At 45.4% G+C, this 14,536-nt stretch overlaps 1 protein-coding gene across 7 annotated transcripts in view; it reads right to left on the bottom strand.

The window, feature by feature from the left end:
* Positions 1 to 12,781, bottom strand: part of LOC138758413 (protein Wiz-like) — a 133,629-nt gene extending 120,848 nt beyond the window's left edge. For 6 of the 7 annotated variants that reach the window (XR_011354274.1, XM_069927289.1, XM_069927291.1 and 3 more), the window contains exons 1-4: positions 12,639 to 12,781; positions 11,622 to 11,722; positions 6,855 to 6,995; positions 2,475 to 3,682 (exon numbers count right to left, since the gene is read on the bottom strand). Coding sequence is in view for 6 of the 7 variants with exons in the window: in XM_069927289.1 (XP_069783390.1) it covers positions 2,475 to 3,621 (1,147 nt within the window). In the remaining variant the exon portion in view is untranslated. The remainder of the gene's footprint in view (positions 1 to 2,474; positions 3,683 to 6,854; positions 6,996 to 11,621; positions 11,723 to 12,638) is intronic. The other variant, XM_069927292.1, reaches the window with a different exon arrangement.
* Positions 12,782 to 14,536: the final 1,755 nt, after the last annotated feature.

Here is a 14,536-nt window from a genome sequence, read left to right as displayed (position 1 = left end):
AAGGCTTTTCAGCCACAATGTTGTGCCCACTTAATAGAAACCTACTCAACAATCTAAATCTCCCCAACCTCACACCCGTAATCTTCCATGCATGTTCCCATCCAAGGGTCTTTTAAATGTCCCTATCATACTAGCTTTCACCATGTCATCTACATGCTCCAGCACACAAGCCTGTTCTATACTGACCTCCCATTGATCAACATTGATAGCGAAGTATTCATTTAGGAGCACCTCTGCCTCTGGGCACACGTTCCCTCCTTTATCCTTAAGCACCCCAACCTTCCCTCCAGTCATCCTTCTGTTTTTCACATATGTACAGAACACTTTTCTTAATCGTGCTTACCAGGGCCTTCTGGTGCCCCTTTCTAGCTCTCTAAAGCCCTTCCTTAAGTTCCTTCCAGGCTACTTACAATTGTCTTGAGCAACTCCAGACTATTGCTTCCTTCTTCCTCTTAACTAACTGTCTCACTGCTTTTGTCAACCACGGTTCCCTTATTCTACCATCTGTTCCCTGTCTTAGTGGGACAAACCTATCCAGAATGCCGCACAAGTGGTCCCTAAACATCTTCTGCATTACTGCTGTGCTTTTCGCTGGAGGATGTTTGTTCTGCCCTAGCTCCTGCCTCATCCCATCATAATTATCCCTCCTTTAATTAAACTCTTTACAATTTTGTCCACTCCTATCCTCGTCCACGTCTCTGCTGAAGGACAGGGAGTTGGGGTCATTGTCACTGAAATGCCACCTCACCTGACCAGATTGAACCTCTTTAATCCAGCGACATTGGGACCTGGCCATTGCCAGTCCACAGAAAATGCCATAAAACAGAAATTGGCCCCTAAGGGAATCCCCTATGTATCACGATGACTTCCTGAAGGGCTAAAATACAGCTGAATATAAGAAATTAACAGGACTGTATCACCAAAACATTCGGCTTCAGTGAAAACAGATTTTGGCACATTAGCGCTGCTAACAGCGCCACCTCGGCGGCAAATCCAAAACATGCCGGACCATGGGAGTTGCCTGATTAGAGAGGTACAACCTTTACAAGATCTAGTATGGTATCTCCTCTAGTCATCTGGAACACACACTGTGTCAGGAATCCTTCTTGGACACACCTGACAAATTCTGCTCCATCTATCCCTCTTGGTGTCAGGAGGTGCAAGTCAATATTAGGGAAGTGAACCACAGAACACTACAGCACAGAAAACAGGCCATTCAGCCCTGCTAGTCTGTGCCAACCACTGTTCCGCTAGTCCCACTGACATGCTCCCACTCTCTAGACCTTCTCCCATCCATGTATCTATCCTTAAAACTCATTTTTGCCCCCCAGAACAACACCCTATTATTTTTGCACCATTCCAAAATCTGCTCCTGAGTGCCCTGAGGGCTATTTGGGGGCATATAGCCACTCTCAATTGAGTGATCACTCCAATCCTGTTTCCGACTTCAAACCGCACTGATTCAGTAGACAATCCTTCCACAACATCCTCCCTTTCTGCAGTTGTGATGCTATCCCTGAATAGCAATTCTCCTCCCACAGTCTTTTACCTTCCTTCATCTCCCTTTTGAAACATCTTAACCCTGGTACCTGTATCAGCCAATCCTGTGCTTGCTTCAGCCAAGTCCCTGTAACAGCCACAACATCATCATTCCGCAACTTTTCCATGCTCCAAATTCATTTTCCTTATCCCAAATACCTCTTGCATTGGAGTAAAAACATTTCAATTCTTCCAACTGACAATTTATGCTCCCTCCACTGCCTCGCAATCGCAGTTGAATTGGTGAATACAGGCTCAATTTAAATTTTTTAAGGAGAATTTGGGCAAGTACATGGATTGGAGGGGTACAGAGGGCTATGGTTGGTGTGCAGGTCAGTGGGACTAGTTGGAATAATAGTTCGGCACAGGCTAGAAGGACTTGTTTCTGACTCTATTAGGATTGTAAGACACAGGAGCAGAAATAGGCTATTCAGCCCATCGAATCTGCCCCGCCGTTTAATCATGAACTGATCCATTTCGCCACTCTGCCCCACTGCCCGACCTTCTCCCCATAACCTTTGATGCCCTGGCTAATCAAGAACCTGTCAATCTCTGCCTTAAATACACCCAATACCCTCATCTCCACAACTGCCTTCCACAGATCTAGCTGAAGAAATACCTAAGTATCTCTGTTCTAAGCAGATACCCTTCAATCATGAAGTTGTGTCCTCTTGTCCTTAACTGCAAGATGAATTTTAAAGCACTTATGTGAAAATGTGTCAATTGGTTAAATTCTGCATTGAAAATTACAACAAAAAGTAGGTGCTGGAAAGCAAAAATAAAAATAGAAAATGCTGAAAAGACTCAGCGGGGCAGGCAGCATCTGTGGAAAGAGAAGCCATCAATGTTTTGGGCCTGTGACCCTTCGTCACAACTGAGTTTTACCAGCATTTTCTGCTTTCTTTTAAATTCTGCATTGGATCCTTTTGGCTTACCTGGAGTATTGCCCTTGACAACACTCGTTGTCTGATGAACTTCTACCTCAGGCAACATTTCTTCTCGGGATGCAATAACAGATATCACAGTCGTGGCTGTTACACTGGAGCTGCCTTCATTTCTTACGGTTGTAACAGTAGAACTCCCAGAGTTACTTTGATGCTCAGGAGATCCAATGACCAGTTCGGTTTCAGACCAAGAGCCGAGAGCACCGTGTGAATTACCAGGAGTCTTTGCTCCTCTGACCATTGATGTCATCACATCCTCTTTGCCATCATTAAGGGTACTTTGATTGAAACACTCCATTGAATCATCATCCCTGGCACAAGAAACTTCAAACTCATAGGACATTGGATCAACCAAAGTGTTTACATCTTCATCGGGCTCACAAGACACATCAAAGCTGTAAGAAACTGGATCCAATGAGGTGTACTGCACTTCCTCTCCACAGGTTACATCATACTCATAGGTCATCTGATCCAGCGGAGTGTACTCATTTCCACTGCGTTCACAAGACAAATCAAACCCATACAATATCCCCTCCACGGCAGCACTACGAACCGTATTTAGCGTATGCATGTCCTGTTCCTCTTGGATATAAGCAGTCAACAGTTCCTTACCTCCAACTACTGATGTGTTCAAATTTATTCCATCCAAAATATTCTCTGGCAGGCAAGAAGAAAAAGAACTTGATTGACTGCATCGGTTTGGTGCAGAGGTCAAGTTCTCAGTTAGTATGGGATGTGTTAGAGCAGGTCCAAGCTTGGCTCCCACTGGTCTTGGATCAGGATGAATTGGTTCCTTGTGTCCAACATGGGTTTGTTGCTCCAATGGCTTGTAGCCTCGGGGATCTGGGTAGTGGCTTTCAAATTCCACCCTGGATCTTGAGATCGGGGTCGTCCTTAGCAGCGGTGGGACACCTGCAAGGGATTGCTCACACTCCAGGAGACAGGAGGTCCCACCACTCATCTCCCCCTTGCCACTCACATGCAAACCTTCTCCTCCTGAATTCTGCTGCAGAAGTCTGGTCCTGACTTGCTCTCCAGACAGGTTCAACACATCATCAGGGCTGCAAAATCCCTTGCTGATGTTGGTCTGCAGCTCCTCGTCCCATTGTATTAGTTCCTGATGACTGTTTTTCTCCATTGAACTGACGGAACAACAGCGTCCTCTTGTAAACTGGCTTATACTTTAATGATAAAGTGTCCTTTGAAGAGAAGAGGTTTATAATTAAATTACTTCTATCCAATAACTGTGTGTTTACATCACCAAAACCAATTCCATCAGCATATTGTCAATTTTCATAACCGATGGATACCAATCTTGAGAAACTCAAAAGCTAATACTGAAAATGAAAATCAGAGGTGTACGATCCAATGATCAGATTTCAGATTTATTGTCAAAATACATACATAACATCACTTATAACCCTGAGATTCTTTTTCCTGACGGCCAGGCAGAATGACCACTTACTGGTAGTGTAAAAAAGAACTGTACACAGCATAAACATGTAAACAAATAAAGAACTGTAAATAGATAATGAATGTGAACAAACTATGCAATACAAAGAGAATTTAAAAAAAAAAATCAATAAAGTGAACAAGAATCTTTAAATGAGTCCCTGATTGAGTTTGTGGTTGAGGGGTCTGATGGTGGAGGGGGAGCAACTGTTCCTGAACCTGGTGGAATGAGTCTTGTGGCATCTATACCTCTTTCCTGATGGCAGCAGCGAGAACAGCGCATGTGCTGCGTGGTGTGAAGCCTTGATGATTACTGCTCCTCTCCGACAGCAACGTTCTCTCTAGACTTTCTCATTGGGGGAAAATCAGAGGTGGAGAGGGTGAACAAATTTAAGTTCTTGTGAGTCACCATCTTTCCTGTACCCAACACACAAATGGCATTTTGAAAAAAAGACGTCAGCACCTCGACTTCCTCAGGAGTTTGCAAAGATTTGGTATGACATTGGAAACCCAGGAAAATTTCTATGGAAAGTGTGCTGACCAGCTGCATCACGGTCTGGTATGGGGTCACCAATACCCCTGAGCATAAAGCCCTGAAAAAGGGGGTGGACACAGTCAGGACATCTCAGGCAAAACCTTCCCCACCATTGAGAACATCTACAGAGAATGCTGTCATTGGAGAGCAGCAGGAATCATCAAGGACCCACACCAGCCAGCACACGCTCTGTCCTCGCTACTACCATCAGGAAAGAGGTATAGGTGCCACAAGCACCACCAGGTTCAGGAACAGCTGCTACCCCTCCACCATCAGACTCCTCAACGACAAACTCAATCAGGGGCTCATTTAAGGACTCTTACTTGTTCACTTAATTGATTTTTTTCTTTCTGTATTGCACAGTTTGTTTACATTTCTTTATTTGTTTATATGTATATGCTGTGTACAGTACTTTTTTCACTACCAATAAATGGTAATTCTACCTGGCCCACAGGAAAAAGAATCTCAGTGTTTGTGATGCCATGTATGTACTCTGACAACAAATCTGAAATCTTGAGCTAAGAAGCTGGATGACTCAGCAGATCAGAAAGAAACGGTCAGTCAACATTTCTGGACGGCACCCCTTTATCAAGATATCATCGAAACAGGGTCCCAACCCAACCCAAGCTAGATTAAACTCCAAACCTTATATGAAAGGATTTGGAATTATTTGTCAGTTCCTTCTCTCTGCTCCAGGATCTGTAGGTGGAAACTCCTCACTCTCCCAACATGCATGGGTTAAATCACAGCTTATTCAGGGAAACCTGAAATCCAGTCTATCCAAAACTAATCCATCCTCAGAATTTTGTGATTTACTTATGACTGATCTGGTGGACAACACATCTCCATTTATCCACCTCAATTCTCCTATTCTTCAAAATGCATCTAATGAGGGATCGTCCACGGCTTTAGAACCGTGGCTCCTCCCCCTGCATCCCCCACCTTTTTATCCAGGCGCCTGTCTACATTTTGTTCATACCTTGATGAAGGGTTCAAGCTCGAAATGTTGGTTATGTATCTTTATATCTACCATATAAAGTATGCTGCTGAGTCTGCTGTCTTTCCTGGCCTTCCCTTTCCATTCCCCCGCCCACCAACTTTTCCAGTAATGACGAGGGGTATTTGACCTGGAATGTTAACTTTATATTCCACCGGCACTGCCTGCCAAGTGATCCAGCATTTTCTATTTTTGTGTTTCATTCTTTTTGTTGGGATTACTCCCAGAATGAATGTTAATACATCACCTGTAAAATTCCTCTACTTTGTAGTAAAAACACAATGCTGGAGAAACTCAGCAGGTCAACCAGTGTCCTTTATGTAGCAAATATAAAAATACATTTTATATTTTCTTGTTTTACTTCCTCTATTTTGTCACTGGGGCCATTCAAATAGCTGCCAATAAAACCATTTGGAGAAAGTGGAAGTTTTGCTCATGAATGAAGAAGACAAAATTTCAAAACCCTTCACATTTTCCTCAGTTAATTAGCACTTCCATTCCTCGAGCTCCATTGGAACCAAACCACAAAGGAGCACTATGCCTCATTAAACCCAACATTTTTACACCTTTGCTTAATTAACCTTTCACACTTACTGCAAATAGAGCACAGTGCAAAGGCTCTGTAGGATGTGATCTTCTTGCCAGGAGTCAGACTGGCCATAACTCACTGGCAGCTTAGAAAGTCAGGTCACATGTTCTCCTTTTCCACTGAGAAATGTACCTGTGTACAAATCTGATTAGCAGTTATCAGTCAGCACTGATTACAAGGAAGTGGCTAGGATACTTGCAGTTGTGTACTGTGAATGTATTTCTTTTCAATTTTAAGCACTACGGATTTCAGATTTATTGTCAGAGTATATGCAGCACATACAATCCTAAGGTTCTTTTTCCTACGGGCAAGGCCGAACTATCACTTATTGGTAGTGCAAAAAAAACCTGACTCAACTTGTAAACAAACAAACTGTGCAATACAGAGAGAGAGAAAAAAATCTAATCAATGAGTCCCTGATTGAGTTTGTCGTTGAGGAGTCTGAAGGTGGAGGGGGAGCAGCTGTTTCTGAACCTGGTGGTGCGAGTCTTGTGACACTGATATCTTTCCTGATGGCAGCAGCGAGAACAGAGCGTGTGCTGAGAGGTGTGGATCCTTGATGAATGACTGATGAGTTTATTGTCAAATACACAAGTATAATTCACAGATGCAATGAAAGTATAACACACTGCATCTTCCTAGTTACACAACAATAAATTAGAATCAGGATGGAATGAAAAATAGATTAATATAAAAGGATGAGAAGGAAAATAAACAATAAATATGCACAGCTGCTTGGCCAAAAAAATATAATGATCTCGAAAGGTTTCCTCAGAAAACAATGAAGGGAAATCTGACCTGTCAGCCTGTCGCTGAGGAAGGCAAGTATTATGGCCACAGAGCTGCTCTCAGCTGGTGGGAAAATGCACTCATCATTGCTGCCGAGTTCATCTGTGATGGCATCCACACATGATCAGCGATGGTTCCAGAAACATCACCCTTCAAGAAACACAATATGGAGTCATGAGGTAATGTAAAAAAAAAATGCGTAGAAATGCTGGAGGAACTCAGATGGTCTCGCAATGTCTACTGGAAGGAAAGATACCATATACGCTGTTGTTTAGGATGATCCCGGAATTTCCACCTAAAACTTTGGTTTTGAGCAATACGCTTTGTATAAAACAAACCCCGCTCCAGCTCTCCTCTCCCCCCCCTCCCATACACACAAACAAACAAACAAACAAACAAACAAACAAACAAACAAACAAGCAAGCAAGCAAGCAAGCAAGCAAGCAAGCAAGCAAGCAAGCAAGCAAGCAAGCAAGCAAGCAAGCAAGCAAGCAAGCAAGCAAGCAAGCAAGCAAGCAAGCAAGCAAGCAAGCAAGCAAGCAAGCAAGCAAGCAAGCAAGCAAGCAAGCAAGCAAACACACACACACACACACACACACACACACACACACACACACACACACACACACACACACACACACACACACACACACACACACACACACACACACACAAAACTGGCCAGCGGATGCCATTTAAAAGCAATCACAAATATTTTACTAACAAATTAGCGCAGTCAGACTGGGCAGATGGAGCGCGTGGAGGAACGCTGAGACTTTGCAAATAACTAACGGGGCATGCGCAGGATTGCGTCTGAGCCGGCAGGAAGAATGGTGGTGGTGTTGAAACTTCACTGTTGAGGTTTGGATTTTAGACCCAGTGAATAGGACAGCCCTGATCTTAAAGTGAAATTTTTAAGTTTACAGATTGTCCTATATGACATTTTTGGCCGGAGCCTCAGTAATATATCTTTACATCCTTTGCACGCTGCGAGATTTGCTGACTTCTTCTAGCATTTCTGTCTGTTTTTAATGCAATCAGAGCATCTGAAGACTTTTGTGTTTCACTCATGAGGTAATGTTGCAGCTCTATATTGTAGGGCAATACAGTTAGCCCAACGCTTTTGCAGTGCCAGTGATCAGGACTGGGGTTCGAATCATTCACTGTCTGTAAAGAGTTTGTACGTTCTACCTGTATCTGCATGGGTTTTCCAGCACAGGCTCATGTTACCGTGCTGTATGTCTAAATTTTGGGGTGGCAGAGTTGGCATAGCAGTTAGCGCAATGCCTTTATAGCGTCAGTGATCAGGACCATGGTTCAAATCCCGCGATGTCTGTAAGGAGTTTGTATGTTCTCCCCATGTCAGCGTGGGATTTCCCCGGGGGCTCTGGTTTCCTCTCAAAACATACCAGGGTTGTAGGTTAATTGGGTGTAAATGGGGCAGCATAGACTTGTGGACAGAAATGGCCCATTACTGCACTGTATTTGTCTAAATCTATAAATCTCTGGTGAGATCACACTTAGAATATTGCATTCAGTTCTGGTCATCTCATTACAGAAAGATGTGGAAGCTTTGGAGAGGGATGTGGCCTGGATTAGAAAATATGTTCCAAGTGTATTGTCATCTGATTGTACAAGTACAACTCAACGAAACAGCGTTCTCTGGTCCTCATTGCAAAAACATGCCAACATACAACCAGATATAACACACTACAGACAAATAATACATATGGAGGACAAATATTATATCTATAAAATAAATAAATTACTATTGATTTGTACAGAGTCTTGGATAGTTAATAGTTAATTTGAGCAGTTCCTCAGCCCCATGGTGCTGGCTCTGAAACTCCAGTATTTCTTTCCCAATGGGAGCAGCTGAAAGATGCTCTGCAGAGGGTGGAAGGGGTCCTCAATGATTTTGCATACCCTCTTCAGACAACGATCCCATTAAATCACCTTGATGGGGGGGAGGAAGATTCCAGTGATCCTCTCTGCCACTCTTATGGTCCTGTGGATTGACCTCCAATCCATTTCTCTGCAGCAACTGTACCGTACTGTGATGCAGCCAGCCAGGACGTTCTCGATAGAGCTCGTGTGAAAGGTTGACATAATGGTGGCCAGTAGCCTTGTTCGCTTCAGTCTTCACAGGAATTGTAGTCGCTGTTGCATGTTCCTAACAAGTGAGGAGACGTTGAGCATCCACGATAGGTCTCTAGTTAAGCAAACTCCAAGGAACTTGGTGCTCTCTGCTCGCTCTACTACAGAATTGTTGATGTGTCGTGGAGGGTCTTCCTGAAGGCCACAATCACCTCCATCGTCTTGTCCACGTTGAGACTCATGTTGTTACTCTCACACCATATCATGGGATTCTCCACCTCTTCTCTGAAGTGCGACTCATTATTGTTGCTGATGAAGCCAACTACTGTTGTGTCATCTGCAAATTTGATGTCACTGTTGGAACTGGATCTGGCGATGCTGTCATGGCTCAGTTGTGTTAACAGCAGAGGGCTGAACACACATCCCTGAGGTGCGCCAGTACTCAGCTTGATGATGGTCGTTCAGAGGCACGGTTAGCAGAGCTTGGGCTTTTCTCTTTGGAAAGGAGGAGGACAGGTGAATTAATAGAGGTCTACAATACTTGGGGATAGATATGGTGGACAGCCAGCATTTTTTTCCCAGGGCAAAAGACAAAAGGACAAGTAAAGGGAGGAAAGTTTAGGGGAGACATCAGAGATGTTTTTTTGACAAAAGGCAAAGGAGGAAAAACCCAACACCCAACCCCAACCAACCAATTTTCCCCTGCAGCCGCTGCAACCGTGTCTGCCTGTCCCGCATCGGACTTGTCAGCCACAAACGAGCCTGCAGCTGACGTGGACTTTTTACCCCCTCCATAAATCTTCGTCCGCAAAGCCAAGCCAAAGAAAGACACAGAGTTGTGGTTGCCTGGAACGCATTGCCATGGGTGGCGGTGGAGGCTGGAACAATAGGGGCATTTAAGGAACTCTCAGGTACACAGATGAAGGAAAAGTAGAAAGTTATGACGTCAGAGGGTTTTTTTATGGTAGATTTATATGGATTGGCGCAACATCGAGAGCTGAAGGTGTTGTAATGATCTGTAACTTGGAATAGCATTTGTCCTGCGCACCTGCAATTTCTCACCACCACGAGCTACAGTGTTCCCAGATGCCTTCATGTCCTTCATCCTCACCGTTCCAATATGATGTTGCCACAATGACTAGGCCTGGAGAGGAATTTCACAAGCAGTGAAGAGGTCTCTACTCCCCTCCATTACCAATCTCCTACTTTTAAAATACATAAGAAATAGATGTTTTTCAACACCATCAGTAATTCTTAAGTTAAAATTGGAACATTGCTCTTTAACGCTCTTTTTGGATCACCTCAAGATGTTGAAGCCAAATTTTATCTTTAACTTCATTGATGGCCAGACGTGCAATTTTGATTAAATGTAAAGATAACACTCCACCTAAACATACACAATGGCTAAGGGACATTACATCTTATTTAACTCTAGAAAAAAATTAGATATGCTAGCAAAGATTCAAATATTAAGTTTCAAAAGACATGGGACCCATTTATGAACTATTAACATAATCTTAAGAATTAGTTTTGTTCTGGAATTTTGGCGCGGTGCTGTCCCTCTCTAAATTGGTGTCACGTGCAATTTTCAACCTTGCTTAGAGGATGAATTTTTTTTCCTCTTTCTTTTTTGTTAAATTTTACTTCACATGATTGTGCTCTGAAGTTTCTTTTGAGAATTATTTGTAATTTTTTTGAAATCTTGTCACTCTATTTGTACTACTTAAATGGTTATACTGTAAAATATCAATAAAAATATTTTAAAGAATAAAGAAATAGGAGCAGGAGTCGGCCATCCGGCCCATCAAGCCTGCTCTGCCATTCAATGAGATCATGGCTGATCTGATACATTAAAGTTGCTTTGATGAGCGGTTCCAGCCCAAAATCTTGACTATTCTCTTTCTTCCACTGATGCTGCTCGACCTGCTGAGTTCTTCCAGCAGATTATGCATTGTTCCTACTTTTAAATCTTGTTCATGAGGCTTTTATTACAGGGTGTTCCATCCCATCAACTCTGTCCCATCTCTCACTGGATGCATTACTAATATTTATGCAAATTATTTTAAAAATTCTATAATTTCACCCGAAAGGGGAAGCACTGCTTGAACTATGTCTTTAGGTTAAATTAAAATCACTGAACCGTGCACACTTTCTGCAAAGACCACAAATGCTTCCTGTGGCATTTTCTCCTTCGCACTGAATGTGCCACCACACACAAGAGCTAGAAATAGAAACGTGCATAGTTCTCACATCAAACCAGAAGCTGAAGGTGTTCATTGTCTGCCCTTGGCCTTAACCACAAGAGTTAGTGACTTGAAACCTAAACTACTCTCACAATCTGTTGGATGACCCACTTTATAAAAATTACTCTCATTGACCCTCAGTTAGTGTTTGCAATTAGACCTCTTGTGGTCTAAACAGCACAATACATGGTACTATAAGCATATCCATGCAATGCCAGGCCATGTATGTATCTTATTTTTTAAAAACCTTCTAGCTTGAAGCTTCTATAAACACATCAGAATTTATTAAAAATACAACCAACATTTATTGTAAAAGGAAAATATCACTGATGCATGTAAAAACTACCACAATGTCTGCAAATCTCACAAAAAGAACGAAGAGTCCTGCAGGTTTTTAAAAAGCAAGAGCAGTTGAAAGGTTTAATTAGAAATTTACCTGAGCAGTTGAGATATGCATTTTACATTACACGTTGGAACATTGGAGTCTTTATCGAAGAGTGCATCCTCCAAACTATCTTGAGTAATGCCAAGGAAGATCTAGTGGTAATAACACATAGAAATGGTATTGTTTCACATAAAGCCCACAGTTGCACACAATACACAAAGATCAGTGCCCTTAACTTAAACCTCTCCTGCTTGAGATAATGGTGCACGGGTGACTAATTCTGAGCAGCAAACTACAATTAAACCTGCCCCTTGCCGGCTCAATTCTTGCCCTGCAATGAAGAGTGGGGGGACACTACCCCATTGCTCTCGCTCAGTCAAGATTAATTGTCAATCACCACCCAAATGGCAGCCCATACCTCAAATGCAGAATTATTTTCTTTACATCACGCAGAAACAATATCTTATTATGCAGTTTATAAACGCAGAAAAGCTGCAGAATGACATCCTAGGGAAAGGTGACTCAACATGGACATTTAGAGAGATTTAAAAAAAAACCCCAGCACTTTGATCCGTTTAATTTAACCGCAAGATTCCACCCCCCCCCCCCCCCTCCCGCAATTCGCACGGCTGCAACTTCAGGGCTTTGCCCGTGCAACGAGACAATGCACCGAGAATGTCACAGCCTATTCACTCAGCTGTAAATACACCCTTGCACCAGCCAGATCACAATAGACACCTTGCCCTTGTTGCAGACACAATAACACCAAACCAATAGGCTGGGGTTGGGGGGGGGGAAGGGGGTGGGGGGGGGGGGGGAAGAAAACAGCTTCAGCGAGGGCCACTTGACAGCACAGACTTTCAATTCCCCCCTCCCCCAAATTAATTTGCAGCCCCAAAATTGATTTCAATGCAAACTGAAAGTTTACAACTGAGTGCAATGTCACTGTACAATGAATAGCACTTTAGTGCAAGGATGCACTTCTACACTGAAGACAATTAAATCATACTTTTTGTGTTGCACTGGGGGTAACCACAGAGCTGTGGAGGAAAATGGGATTTTATGCACCTTGAAGTCCCTCCAGGGTTGTTAAGCCCCTGTTCTCAGTGGCTGCTGGCTGCTGCTCCCCTGCAAGCCCAGCCAAGGAGCAGCCATTACTGGCTGGGGATCCCCGGCTCAGCTCCCAGCGCGCCGGCCGGACGTCCCGCCCTCCGCCGTGCCTCATAGGACGGAAGGGGACTCGTCCGTCAGTCGAGGGGGGCGGGGGCGGGGGCGGCGGCAGTCCGCCCGCCGCCGCCGCGCGCATTGGCCGGCGGGGCGAGGGCGGCCGGGGTCCCGAGGGAAGGAGGGGGAAAAGGGGGGGGGGAAAAAGGGAGACCGCCGGCTGTGATTGGCCGGGCCGGCTGCCCGTCAGGCGTCCGGTCGGCTTGGCTTCCGCTCGCGCGGAATGGCTTGCGGCGGTGGCGGTTTGGAGGGGGCATTGGTGCCCGGAGGGGAACTCTGAGGCGACCACGACGTGAGGTGAAGAAAGGGGAGCCCATAATGGGCACCAGAAAGTGGGGTGCTCACAATTGGGACGACAAAGTGGGGTGCACACAATGGGGACCAGGAAGTGGGACGCACAAAGGAGACCAGCAAGTGGGCGCACAAAGGGCTCCAGCAAGTGGGCGCACAAAGGGCTCCAGCAAGTGGGCGCACAAAGGGCTCCAGCAAGTGGGCGCACAAAGGGCTCCAGCAAGTGGGCGTACAAAGGGCTCCAGCAAGTGGGCGCACAAAGGGCTCCAGCAAGTGGGCGCACAAAGGGCTCCAGCAAGTGGGGTAAACACAATGGGGACTTCAAAGTGGGGTGCACTAATAGGATGACAAAGTGGGGATTCAAACAATGGGGTGAACAAAGGGGACCAGAAACTGGGGTGCACACAATGAGGACCTCAAAGTGGGGTGCACACAATGGGGACCTCAAAGTGGGGTGCACACAATGGGGACCTCAAAGTGGGGTGCACACAATGGGGACCTCAAAGTGGGGTGCACACAATGGGGACCTCAAAGTGGGGTGCACACAATGGGGACCTCAAAGTGGGGTGCACACAATGGGGACCTCAAAGTGGGGTGCACACAATGGGGACCTCAAAGTGGGGTGCACACAATGGGGACCTCAAAGTGGGGTGCACACAATGGGGACCTCAAAGTGGGGTGCACACAATGGGGACCTCAAAGTGGGGTGCACACAATGGGGACCTCAAAGTGGGGTGCACACAATGGGGACCTCAAAGTGGGGTGCACACAATGGGGACCTCAAAGTGGGGTGCACACAATGGGGACCTCAAAGTGGGGTGCACACAATGGGGACCTCAAAGTGGGGTGCACACAATGGGGACCTCAAAGTGGGGTGGACACAATGGGGACCTCAAAGTGGGGTGGACACAATGGGGACCTCAAAGTGGGGTGGACACAATGGGGACCTCAAAGTGGGGTGGACACAATGGGGACCTCAAAGTGGGGTGGACACAATGGGGACCTCAAAGTGGGGTGGACACAATGGGGACCTCAAAGTGGGGTGGACACAATGGGGACCTCAAAGTGGGGTGGACACAATGGGGACCTCAAAGTGGGGTGGACACAATGGGGACCTCAAAGTGGGGTGGACACAATGGGGACCTCAAAGTGGGGTGGACACAATGGGGACCTCAAAGTGGGGTGGACACAATGGGGACCTCAAAGTGGGGTGGACACAATGGGGACCTCAAAGTGGGGTGGACACAATGGGGACCTCAAAGTGGGGTGGACACAATGGGGACCTCAAAGTGGGGTGGACACAATGGGGACCTCAAAGTGGGGTGCACACAATGGGGACCTCAAAGTGGGGTGCACACAATGGGGACCTCAAAGTGGGGTGCACACAATGGGGACCTCAAAGTGGGGTGCACACAATGGGGACCTCAAAGTGGGGTGCACACAATGGGGAC

Source organism: Narcine bancroftii, chromosome 3 (genome assembly GCF_036971445.1).
Source record: "Narcine bancroftii isolate sNarBan1 chromosome 3, sNarBan1.hap1, whole genome shotgun sequence".
Lineage (NCBI taxonomy): Eukaryota > Metazoa > Chordata > Chondrichthyes > Torpediniformes > Narcinidae > Narcine > Narcine bancroftii.
The sequence above is the reverse complement of the archived record's forward strand: the minus strand, read 5'-3'. Positions and strand labels throughout refer to the sequence as shown.